We start from the raw sequence: 13,470 nt of genomic DNA on the forward strand, positions 1-13,470 counted from the left end.
TACAGAGTTAAGCTCCCTCTACACTGTCCCCATCAAACACTCCCAGGACAGGTACAGCACGTGGTTAGATACAGAGTAAAGCTGTCCGCATCAAACACTCCCAGGACAGGTACAGCACGTGGTTAGATACAGAGTAAAGCTCCCTCGACACTGTCCCCATCAAACACTCCCAGGACAGGTACAGCACAGGGTTAGATACAGAGTTAAGCTCCCTCTACACTGTCCCCATCAAACTCTCCCAGGACAGTTACAGCACGGGGTTAGATACAGAGTAAAGCTCCCTCTACACTGTCCCCATCAAACACTCCCATGACAGGTACAGCACGGGGTTAGATACAGATTAAAGCTCCCTCTACACTGTCCCCATCAAACTCTCCCAGGACAGTTACAGCACGGGGTTAGATACAGAGTAAAGCTCCCTCTACACTGTCCGCATCAAACACTCCCAGGTCAGGTACTGCACGGGGTTAGATACAGAGTAAAGCTCCCTCTACACTGTCCCCATCAAACACTCCCAGGACAGGTACAGCACGTGGTTAGATACAGAGTAAAGCTGTCCGCATCAAACACTCCCAGGACAGGTACAGCACGTGGTTAGATACAGAGTAAAGCTCCCTCGACACTGTCCCCATCAAACACTCCCAGGACAGGTACAGCACAGGGTTAGATACAGAGTTAAGCTCCCTCTACACTGTCCCCATCAAACACTCCCAGGACAGGTACAGCACGGGGTTAGATACACAGTAAAGCTCCCTCTACACTGTCCCCATCAAACACTCCCAGGACAGGTACAGCACGGGGTTAGATACAGAGTAAAGCTCCCTCTACACTGTCCGCATCAAACACTCCCAGGACAGGTACAGCACGGGGTCAGATACAGAGTTAAGCTCCCTCTACACTGTCCCCATCAACCACTCCCTGGACAGGTACAGCACGGGGTTAGATACAGAGTTAAGCTCCCTCTACACTGTCCGCATCAAACACTCCCAGGAAAGGTACAGCGCGGGGTTGGATACAGAGTAAAGCTCACTCTACACTGTCCCCATCAAACACTCCCAGGACAGGTACAGCACGGCGTTAGATACAGAGTAAAGCTCCCTCTACACTGTCCCCATCAAACACTCCCAGGACAGGTACAGCACAGGGTTAGATACAGAGTAAAGCTCCCTCTACGCTGTCCCCATCAAACACTCGCAGGACAGGTACAGCACGGGGTTAGATACAGAGTAAAGCTCCCTCTACACTGTCCCCATCAAACACTCCCAGGACAGGTACAGCACGGGGTTAGATACAGAGTAAAGCTCCCTCTACACTGTCCCCATCAAACACTCCCAGGACAGGTACAGCACGGGGTTAGATACAGAGTAAAGCTCCCTCGACACTGTCCCCATCAAACACTCCCAGGACGGGAGAGCACGGGGTTCGATACAGAGTAAAGCTCCCTCTACATTGTCCCCATCAAATACTCCCAGGACAGGTACAGCACGGAGTTAGATAGAGAGTAAAGCTCCCTCTACACTGACCCATCAAACACTCCCAGGACAGGTGCAGCACGGGGTTACATACAGAGTAAAGCTCCCTCTACACTGTCCCCATCAAACACTCCCAGGACAGGAACAGCACGGTGTTAGATACAGAGTAAAGCTCCCTCTACACTGTCCCCATCAAACACTCCCAGGACAGGAACAGCACGGGGTTAGATACAGAGTAAAGCTCCCTCTACACTGTCCCCAGCAAACACTCGCAGGACAGATTCAAAGAAGAGGCATACAAATTGGCAAGAAAAAGCAATAGACCTGAGGATTGGAACAGTTTAAAATTCAGCAAAGGCAGTTCAAGGGATTGATTAAGAAGGGGAAAAAGCAATTTAAAAGTAAGCTAGCAGTGAATATAAAACTGACTCTAAAAGTTTCTATAGGTGAGTAAACAGAATCAAAGAATTCAGAATCTCACAGTGCTGAAAAGGCCCTTCGGCCCATCGAGTCTGCACTGACACATGAAAGGCCCTGACTTGCCCCCCTCATCCCACTTGTCAACACTTGGCCTGAACATTATGACGAGCCAAGTGCCCATCCAAATACTTTTTAAAGGATGTGAGGCAACCCACCTCTACCCCCCTCCCAGGCAGCGCGTTCCACACCGTCACCACTCTCTGGGTAAAAATGTTTTCACTCAAATCCCCCTTAAACCACCCGCCCCTCACCTTGAACTTGTGTCCCCCTCGTAACCGACCCTTCAACTAAGGGGACCAGCTGCTCCCTATCCCCCCTGTCCACGCCCCTCATAACCCTGCAACCTCGGTCAGATCGCCCCTCAGACTTCTCTGCTCCAGCGAAAACAACCCAAGCCCCAACCTCTCTTCATAACTGAAATGTTCCGTCCCAGGCAACATCCTGGTGAATCTCCTCTGCACCCCCTCCAGTACAGTCACATCCTTCCTATAATGTGGTGCCCAGAATTACACACAGTACTCCAGCTGTGTCCTCACCAATGTTCTGTACAACTCCAACATCACCTCCCTGCTTTTGTAATCTATGTCCCGATTGAGAAAAGCCAGTGTCCCATTTGCCTTTTCCACCCCCCTATTAACCTGCCTTCTACCTTCAGAGATCTATTCCTGATCAAACCTTGCCTCTCCAAGTGGAGATAGATTCTCTCCTTCAGAATCTTCTCCAGTTGTTTCCCCACCACTGACGTGAGACTCACTGGCCTGTAGTTCTCTGGCTTGTCTCTACAACCTTTCTTAACTAGTGGGACCACATTAGCTGTTCTCCAGTCCTCTGGCACCTCCCCAGTGGCCAGAGAGGAATTAAAAATTCGGGTCAGAGCCCCGGCAATCTCCCCCCTCACCTCCCACAGCATCCTGGGACACAATTCATCCGGACCTGGAGACTTGTCCACTTTTAAGCCCGCCAATACCTTGTCACTCTGCCAATTTGCTCACGAGCCTCACAATCTCTCTCCCAGAGTTCTCTAACTATCTCCTCATTCTCTTGGCTGAAGATAGACGTGAAATATTCGTTCAACACCCTACCAATGTCCTCTGGCTCCAACCACAGCTTTCTCCCTTGGTCCCTAATGGGCCCTAATCTCTCCCTGGTTATCCTCTTCCCATTGATACACTTATAGAATATCGGGATCTTCCTTACTTTCACCAGCCAGAGATTTCTCTTTGCTCTCCTAAAAAGATTGATAAAATTAATGTCACCCCCTTGCAGTCAGAAACGGGGGAATTCAGAACAGGGAACAAAGAAATGGCTGAGGAACTAAATTCCTACTTTGCTTCTGTCTTCACCAAGGAAGACATGAATAATGTACCGGAAGTTCTGAGAAACGCAAGTTTCAGTGAGGAGCTGAAGGAAATTACTATCAGTAAAGAAATGGTTTTGGGGAAATTAATGGGATTGAAGGCGATAAATCTCCAGGGCCTGATAATCTTCATCCCAGAGTACTTAAGGAAGTGGCCCGAGACATAGTAGATCCATTGGTGGTCATTTTCCAAAATTCTTTGGACGCTGGAATGGTTCTTACAGATTGGAGGGTCGCGAAAGTAACCCCGTTATTCAAAAAGGGAGGTAGAGAGAAAACAGGGAACTATAGACCAGTGAGCCTAACGTCGGTAGTAGGGAAGTTGCTGGAGTCAGTTATCAAGGATTTCATAGCACAGCATTTGGAAAGCAGTGGGGTAATCAGACAAAGTCAGCTTGGATTTACAAAAGGGAAATCAGGCTTGACAAATCTACCAGAATTCTTTGAGGACGTAATGAGAAGGGTTGACCTGGGAGAACTGGTGGATGTAGTTTATGTAGATTTTCAGAAGACTTTCTACAACGTTTCACAAAGCGGATTACTATGTATAGTTTACGCCCATGGGAGTATGGGTAGTGCCTTGAGATGGATAGAAAGCTGGTCAGCAGACAGGAAGCAAAAAGTTGGAACAAATGGGTCTCTTTCTGATTGTCAGGCAGTGACTAGTGGGGTATCGCAGGGATCTGTGCTCAGACCCCAACTGTTCACATTATATATTAATGATTTGGACAAGAGAAAGAAATGTTTTATCTCAACATTTACAGCTGATAACTAGTTACGGGGGGGTGAGAGTGAGCTGCGAGGAGGATGCAGAGGTACTTCAGCGGGATTTGGACAGGCTGAGTGAGTGGCCGCATGCCTGGCAGATGCAGTATAATGTGGATAAATGTTAGGTTGTCCGCTTCGGGAGCATAAATAGGAAGGCAGATTATTATTAAATTGAGAGAGGCGGATACTCAGCGAGACCTTGCTGTCCTCGTGCATCAGTCGCTGAAAGTAAGCGCGCAGGTACAGCAGGCAGGAAAGAAGGCAAATGGTATGTTGGCCTTCATAGCGAGAGGATTGGAGTCTAGGAACAGAGATGTTTTACTGCAATTGTATCGGGCATTGGTGAGGCCACACCTGGAGTATTGTGCCCAGTTTTGGTGTCCTGATCTGAGGAAGGATGTTCTTGCTATGGAGGGAGAGCAGCGAAGGTTAACCAGGCTGATTCCTGGGATGGCGGGACTGTCATATGAGGAGAGACTAAGTCGGTTAGGATTATATTCATTGGAGTTTAGAGAATGAGGGGGTCTCATAGAAACTTACACAATTCTACCAGGATTAGACATATTCAGAAAGAACGTTCCCGATGGTGGGGGAGTCCAGAACGAGGGGTCATAGTTTGAGGATAAGGGGTAAACCTTTTAGGACTGAGGTGAGGAGAAATTTCTTCACCCAGAGAGCGGTGAATCTGTGGAATTCACTCCCACAGAAAGTAGTTGAGGTCAAAACGTTGTGTAATTTGAAGAAGGAATTAGATTTGCTCTCGGGACTAAAGGGATCGAGGGATATGGGGGAAGGCGGGATCAGGGTATTGAACTTGGTGATCAGCCATGATCATAATGAATGGCGGAGCAGGCTCGAAGGGCCGAATGGCATCCTCGTGCTTCAATTTTCTATGTAGGGACAGCACAGGGTTAAAAACAGAGTAAAGTTCTCCCTGCACTGTTTAAATAAACACTCTCAGGACAAGTACAGCACGGGATTAGTGTTATATTGGTCAGGTGCACTAACCAAAGCCTGGAATGGATTTGAGGGATGACTTCAGGCAGATCTTCTCCATTCTGAGGTAGCTGTATCTGAGCAGGCAGTTCCACAGATACATCCAATCCAAGCGAGTTCGATGGTTCATGATAATCACGGTGCGCTCACCAGGAATGAAGCCATCACCAGTGACGACCACCCTCACTCCCAGCACCATCTCCAAGAGGGCCTGACAGAGAGACCAAGGCAAAAACACAACAGGGTTCAGATTGTTGAGGAACATTCTCAGCAGCAAGCAGGGGATAGGTCTTTGGAAACAGTCGCCAGATTCAGGGCAGTTAACGCAAACACGCACACTTACAACGGGGAGGGTGAGCCAGACGGCAACGATGCGGTCAGTAATCCAGCGGTAGCAGGACGGAGAGAGCAGCATCACGGGAAGGAAGGGAGCCAGCATGAAGATACTGCCAAAGAAGCTGCTGAAGAACAGCAACAGCAGGATGAAAGTCCCCTTCAATGAAAACATTCTGAAAAACATGAGCAAGAGAGTCAACAGCTGGCAGATCAGAGCGAGAACTCCACTCAAACTGGCATTGCAGAACAGTGAGGTACACCGGTGATGGGGAAAGATTTTAGTCCCTATATAACACTGGGGTACAGTACTGGTGGGGACGGGTCTGTCACTGTATAACACTGGGGTACAGTACTGGTGGGGGAGGGTCTGTCACTGTATAACGCTGGGGTACAGTACTGGTGGGGACGGGTCTGTCACTATAACACTGGGGTACAGTACTGGTGGGAATGGGTCTGTCACTGTATAACACGGGTACAGTACTGGTGGGGACGGGTCTGTCACTGCATAACACTGGGGTACAGTACTGGTGGGGATGGGTCTGTCAGTGTACAACACTGGGGTACAGTACAGGTGGGGACGGGTCTGTCACTATATAACACTGGGGTAAGGTACTGGTGGGGACGGGTCTGACACTGTATAACACTGGGGTACAGTAATGCTGGGGAGGGTCTGTCACTATAACACTGGGGTACAGTACTGGTGGGGACGGGTCTGTCACTGTATAACACTGGAGTACAGTACTGGTGGGGATGGGTCTGTCACTGTATAACACGGGTACAGTACTGGTGGGGACGGGTCTGTCACTGCATAACACTGGGGTACAGTACTGGTGGGGATGGGTCTGTCAGTGTACAACACTGGGGTACAGTACTGGTGGGGACGGGTCTGTCACTGTATGACACTGGGGTACAGTACTGGTGGGGACGGGTCTGTCACTGTATAACACTGGGGTATAGTACTGGTGGGGACGGGTCTGTCACTGTATAACACTGGGGCACAGTACTGGTGGGGACGGGTCTGTCACTGTATAACACTGGGGTACAGTACTGGTGGAGACGGGTCTGTCACTGTATAACACTGGGGTACAGTACTGGTGGGGACGGGTCTGTCACTGCATAACACTGGGATACAGTACTGGTGGGGACGGGTTTCTCACTGTATAACACTGGGGTACAGTACCGGTGGGAACGGGTCTGTCACTGTATAACACTGGGGTACAGTACTGGTGGGGATGGGTCTGTCACTGTATAACACTGGGGTACAGTACTGGTGGGGACGGGTCTGACACTGGATAACACTGGGGTACAGTAATGCTGGGGAGGGTCTGTCACTATAACACTGGGGTACAGTACTGGTGGGGACGGGTCTGTCACTGTATAACACTGGGTACAGTACTGGTGGGGGCGGGTCTGTCACTGTATAACACTGGGGCACTGTACTGGTGGGGACAGGTCTGTCACTGCATAACACTGGGGTACAGTACTGGTGGGGAGGGTCTGTCACTATAACACTGGGGTACAGTACTGGTGGGAATGGGTCTGTCACTGTATAACACTGGGGTACAGTACTGGTGGGTATGGGTCTGTCACTGTATAACACGGGTACAGTACTGGTGGGGACGGGTCTGTCACTGCATAACACTGGGGTACAGTACTGGTGGGGATGGGTCTGTCAGTGTACAACACTGGGGTACAGTACTGGTGGGGACGGGTCTCTCACTGTATAACACTGGGGTACAGTACCGGTGGGAACGGGTCTGTCACTGTATAACACTGGGTTACAGTACTGGTGGGGATGGGTCTGTCACTGTATAACACTGGGGTACAGTACTGGTGGGGACGGGTCTGACACTGGATAACACTGGGGTACAGTAATGCTGGGGAGGGTCTGTCACTGTATAACGCTGGGGTACAGTACTGGTGGGAACGGGTCTGTCACTGTATAACACTGGGGTACAGTACTGGTGGGGACGGGTTTGTCACTGTATAACACTGGGGTACAGTACTGGTGGGGGAGGGTCTGTCACTGTATAACGCTGGGGTACAGTACTGGTGGGAACGGGTCTGTCACTGTATAACACTGGGGTACAGTACTGGTGGGGACGGGTTTGTCACTGTACAACACTGGGGTATAGTACTGGTGGGGACGGGTCTGTCACTGTATAACACTGGGGTATAGTACTGGTGGGGACGGGTCTGTCACTGTATAACACTGGGGTATAGTACTGGTGGGGACGGGTCTGTCACTGTATAACACTGGGGTATAGTACTGGTGGGGACGGGTCTGTCACTGTATAACACTGGGGTATAGTACTGGTGGGGACGGGTCTGTCACTGTATAACACTGGGGTACAGTACTGGTGGGGACGGGTCTGTCACTGTATAACACTGGGGCACAGTACTGGTGGGGACGGGTCTGTCACTGTATAACACTGGGGTACAGTACTGGTGGGGACGGGTCTGTCACTGTATAACACTGGGTACAGTACTGGTGGGGACGGGTCTGTCACTGTATAACACTGGGGCACAGTACTGGTGGGAACGGGTCTGTCACTGTATAACACTGGGGTACAGTACTAGTGGGGACGGGTCTGTTACTGTATAACACTGGGGTACAGTACTGGTGGGGATGGGTGGGTCACTGTATAACACTGGGGTACAGTACTGGTGGGGACGGGTCTGTTACTGTATAACACTGGGGTACAGTACTGGTGGGGACGGGTCTGTCACTGTATAACACTGAGGTACAGTACTGGTGGGGACGGGTCTGTCACTGTATAACACTGAGGTACAGTACTGGTGGGGACGGGTCTGTCACTGTATAACACTGGGGTACAGTACTGGTGGGGGAGGGTCTGTCACTGTATAACACTGGGGTACAGTACTGGTGGGGACGGGTCTGTCACTGTATAACACTGGGGTATAGTACTGGTGGGGACGGGTCTGTCACTGTATAACACTGGGGTATAGTACTGGTGGGGACGGGTCTGTCACTGTATAACACTGGGGTATAGTACTGGTGGGGACGGGTCTGTCACTGTATAACACTGGGGTATAGTACTGGTGGGGACGGGTCTGTCACTGTATAACACTGGGGTACAGTACTGGTGGGGACGGGTCTGTCACTGTATAACACTGGGGTACAGTACTGGTGGGGACGGGTCTGTCACTGTATAACACTGGGATACAGTACTGGTGGGGACCGGTCTGTCACTGTATAACACTGGGGTACAGTACCGGTGGGAACGGGTCTGTCACTGTATAACACTGGGGTACAGTACTGGTGGGGATGGGTCTGTCACTGTATAACACTGGGGTACAGTACTGGTGGGGACGGGTCTGACACTGTATAACACTGGGGTACAGTAATGCTGGGGAGGGTCTGTCACTATAACACTGGGGTACAGTACTGGTGGGGACGGGTCTGTCACTGTATAACACTGGAAAACAATACTGGTGGGGATGGGTCTGTCACTGTATAACACTGGGGTACAGTACTGGTGGGGGCGGGTCTGTCACTGTATAACACTGGGTACAGTACTGGTGGTGCGGGTCTGTCACTGTATAACACTGGGGCACTGTACTGGTGGGGAGGGTCTGTCACTATAACACTGGGGTACAGTACAGGTGGGGACGGGTCTGTCACTGTATAACACTGGGGTACAGTACTGGTGGGGATGGGTCTGTCACTGTATAACACGGGTACAGTACTGGTGGGGACGGGTCTGTCACTGCATAACACTGGGGTACAGTACTGGTGGGGATGGGTCTGTCAGTGTACAACACTGGGGTACAGTACAGGTGGGGACGGGTCTGTCACTATATAACACTGGGGTAAGGTACTGGTGGGGACGGGTCTGACACTGTATAACACTGGGGTACAGTAATGCTGGGGAGGGTCTGTCACTATAACACTGGGGTACAGTACTGGTGGGGACGGGTCTGTCACTGTATAACACTGGAGTACAGTACTGGTGGGGATGGGTCTGTCACTGTATAACACGGGTACAGTACTGGTGGGGACGGGTCTGTCACTGCATAACACTGGGGTACAGTACTGGTGGGGATGGGTCTGTCAGTGTACAACACTGGGGTACAGTACTGGTGGGGACGGGTCTGTCACTGTATGACACTGGGGTACAGTACTGGTGGGGACGGGTCTGTCACTGTATAACACTGGGGTATAGTACTGGTGGGGACGGGTCTGTCACTGTATAACACTGGGGCACAGTACTGGTGGGGACGGGTCTGTCACTGTATAACACTGGGGTACAGTACTGGTGGAGACGGGTCTGTCACTGTATAACACTGGGGTACAGTACTGGTGGGGACGGGTCTGTCACTGCATAACACTGGGATACAGTACTGGTGGGGACGGGTTTCTCACTGTATAACACTGGGGTACAGTACCGGTGGGAACGGGTCTGTCACTGTATAACACTGGGGTACAGTACTGGTGGGGATGGGTCTGTCACTGTATAACACTGGGGTACAGTACTGGTGGGGACGGGTCTGACACTGGATAACACTGGGGTACAGTAATGCTGGGGAGGGTCTGTCACTATAACACTGGGGTACAGTACTGGTGGGGACGGGTCTGTCACTGTATAACACTGGGTACAGTACTGGTGGGGGCGGGTCTGTCACTGTATAACACTGGGGCACTGTACTGGTGGGGACAGGTCTGTCACTGCATAACACTGGGGTACAGTACTGGTGGGGAGGGTCTGTCACTATAACACTGGGGTACAGTACTGGTGGGAATGGGTCTGTCACTGTATAACACTGGGGTACAGTACTGGTGGGTATGGGTCTGTCACTGTATAACACGGGTACAGTACTGGTGGGGACGGGTCTGTCACTGCATAACACTGGGGTACAGTACTGGTGGGGATGGGTCTGTCAGTGTACAACACTGGGGTACAGTACTGGTGGGGACGGGTCTCTCACTGTATAACACTGGGGTACAGTACCGGTGGGAACGGGTCTGTCACTGTATAACACTGGGTTACAGTACTGGTGGGGATGGGTCTGTCACTGTATAACACTGGGGTACAGTACTGGTGGGGACGGGTCTGACACTGGATAACACTGGGGTACAGTAATGCTGGGGAGGGTCTGTCACTGTATAACGCTGGGGTACAGTACTGGTGGGAACGGGTCTGTCACTGTATAACACTGGGGTACAGTACTGGTGGGGACGGGTTTGTCACTGTATAACACTGGGGTACAGTACTGGTGGGGGAGGGTCTGTCACTGTATAACGCTGGGGTACAGTACTGGTGGGAACGGGTCTGTCACTGTATAACACTGGGGTACAGTACTGGTGGGGACGGGTTTGTCACTGTACAACACTGGGGTATAGTACTGGTGGGGACGGGTCTGTCACTGTATAACACTGGGGTATAGTACTGGTGGGGACGGGTCTGTCACTGTATAACACTGGGGTATAGTACTGGTGGGGACGGGTCTGTCACTGTATAACACTGGGGTATAGTACTGGTGGGGACGGGTCTGTCACTGTATAACACTGGGGTATAGTACTGGTGGGGACGGGTCTGTCACTGTATAACACTGGGGTACAGTACTGGTGGGGACGGGTCTGTCACTGTATAACACTGGGGCACAGTACTGGTGGGGACGGGTCTGTCACTGTATAACACTGGGGTACAGTACTGGTGGGGACGGGTCTGTCACTGTATAACACTGGGTACAGTACTGGTGGGGACGGGTCTGTCACTGTATAACACTGGGGCACAGTACTGGTGGGAACGGGTCTGTCACTGTATAACACTGGGGTACAGTACTAGTGGGGACGGGTCTGTTACTGTATAACACTGGGGTACAGTACTGGTGGGGATGGGTGGGTCACTGTATAACACTGGGGTACAGTACTGGTGGGGACGGGTCTGTTACTGTATAACACTGGGGTACAGTACTGGTGGGGACGGGTCTGTCACTGTATAACACTGAGGTACAGTACTGGTGGGGACGGGTCTGTCACTGTATAACACTGAGGTACAGTACTGGTGGGGACGGGTCTGTCACTGTATAACACTGGGGTACAGTACTGGTGGGGGAGGGTCTGTCACTGTATAACACTGGGGTACAGTACTGGTGGGGACGGGTCTGTCACTGTATAACACTGGGGTATAGTACTGGTGGGGACGGGTCTGTCACTGTATAACACTGGGGTATAGTACTGGTGGGGACGGGTCTGTCACTGTATAACACTGGGGTATAGTACTGGTGGGGACGGGTCTGTCACTGTATAACACTGGGGTATAGTACTGGTGGGGACGGGTCTGTCACTGTATAACACTGGGGTACAGTACTGGTGGGGACGGGTCTGTCACTGTATAACACTGGGGTACAGTACTGGTGGGGACGGGTCTGTCACTGTATAACACTGGGATACAGTACTGGTGGGGACCGGTCTGTCACTGTATAACACTGGGGTACAGTACCGGTGGGAACGGGTCTGTCACTGTATAACACTGGGGTACAGTACTGGTGGGGATGGGTCTGTCACTGTATAACACTGGGGTACAGTACTGGTGGGGACGGGTCTGACACTGTATAACACTGGGGTACAGTAATGCTGGGGAGGGTCTGTCACTATAACACTGGGGTACAGTACTGGTGGGGACGGGTCTGTCACTGTATAACACTGGAAAACAATACTGGTGGGGATGGGTCTGTCACTGTATAACACTGGGGTACAGTACTGGTGGGGGCGGGTCTGTCACTGTATAACACTGGGTACAGTACTGGTGGTGCGGGTCTGTCACTGTATAACACTGGGGCACTGTACTGGTGGGGAGGGTCTGTCACTATAACACTGGGGTACAGTACAGGTGGGGACGGGTCTGTCACTGTATAACACTGGGGTACAGTACTGGTGGGGATGGGTCTGTCACTGTATAACACGGGTACAGTACTGGTGGGGACGGGTCTGTCACTGCATAACACTGGGGTACAGTACTGGTGGGGATGGGTCTGTCAGTGTACAACACTGGGGTACAGTACAGGTGGGGACGGGTCTGTCACTATATAACACTGGGGTAAGGTACTGGTGGGGACGGGTCTGACACTGTATAACACTGGGGTACAGTAATGCTGGGGAGGGTCTGTCACTATAACACTGGGGTACAGTACTGGTGGGGACGGGTCTGTCACTGTATAACACTGGAGTACAGTACTGGTGGGGATGGGTCTGTCACTGTATAACACGGGTACAGTACTGGTGGGGACGGGTCTGTCACTGCATAACACTGGGGTACAGTACTGGTGGGGATGGGTCTGTCAGTGTACAACACTGGGGTACAGTACTGGTGGGGACGGGTCTGTCACTGTATGACACTGGGGTACAGTACTGGTGGGGACGGGTCTGTCACTGTATAACACTGGGGTATAGTACTGGTGGGGACGGGTCTGTCACTGTATAACACTGGGGCACAGTACTGGTGGGGACGGGTCTGTCACTGTATAACACTGGGGTACAGTACTGGTGGAGACGGGTCTGTCACTGTATAACACTGGGGTACAGTACTGGTGGGGACGGGTCTGTCACTGCATAACACTGGGATACAGTACTGGTGGGGACGGGTTTCTCACTGTATAACACTGGGGTACAGTACCGGTGGGAACGGGTCTGTCACTGTATAACACTGGGGTACAGTACTGGTGGGGATGGGTCTGTCACTGTATAACACTGGGGTACAGTACTGGTGGGGACGGGTCTGACACTGGATAACACTGGGGTACAGTAATGCTGGGGAGGGTCTGTCACTATAACACTGGGGTACAGTACTGGTGGGGACGGGTCTGTCACTGTATAACACTGGGTACAGTACTGGTGGGGGCGGGTCTGTCACTGTATAACACTGGGGCACTGTACTGGTGGGGACAGGTCTGTCACTGCATAACACTGGGGTACAGTACTGGTGGGGAGGGTCTGTCACTATAACACTGGGGTACAGTACTGGTGGGAATGGGTCTGTCACTGTATAACACTGGGGTACAGTACTGGTGGGTATGGGTCTGTCACTGTATAACACG

The 13,470-nt window shown here is 51.5% G+C and overlaps 1 protein-coding gene across 2 annotated transcripts in view; it reads right to left on the minus strand.

The window, feature by feature from the left end:
• The window catches only part of lclat1 (lysocardiolipin acyltransferase 1), a 141,061-nt gene that overhangs the window by 100,296 nt on the left and 27,295 nt on the right, over positions 1 to 13,470 (minus strand). Inside the window, exons 2-3 of one of the 2 annotated variants that reach the window (XM_072500379.1) lie at positions 5,417 to 5,582; positions 5,086 to 5,284 (exon numbers count right to left, since the gene is read on the minus strand). The exons of the other annotated variant lie outside the window; for it this stretch is intronic. Of the exons in view, the coding sequence (XP_072356480.1) occupies positions 5,086 to 5,284; positions 5,417 to 5,581 (364 nt within the window). The 5' untranslated portion in view covers position 5,582. The remainder of the gene's footprint in view (positions 1 to 5,085; positions 5,285 to 5,416; positions 5,583 to 13,470) is intronic. 2 annotated transcript variants of the gene reach the window in all.

The sequence above is a fragment of the Scyliorhinus torazame genome, chromosome 4, assembly GCF_047496885.1.
Source record: "Scyliorhinus torazame isolate Kashiwa2021f chromosome 4, sScyTor2.1, whole genome shotgun sequence".
Taxonomy (NCBI): domain Eukaryota; kingdom Metazoa; phylum Chordata; class Chondrichthyes; order Carcharhiniformes; family Scyliorhinidae; genus Scyliorhinus; species Scyliorhinus torazame.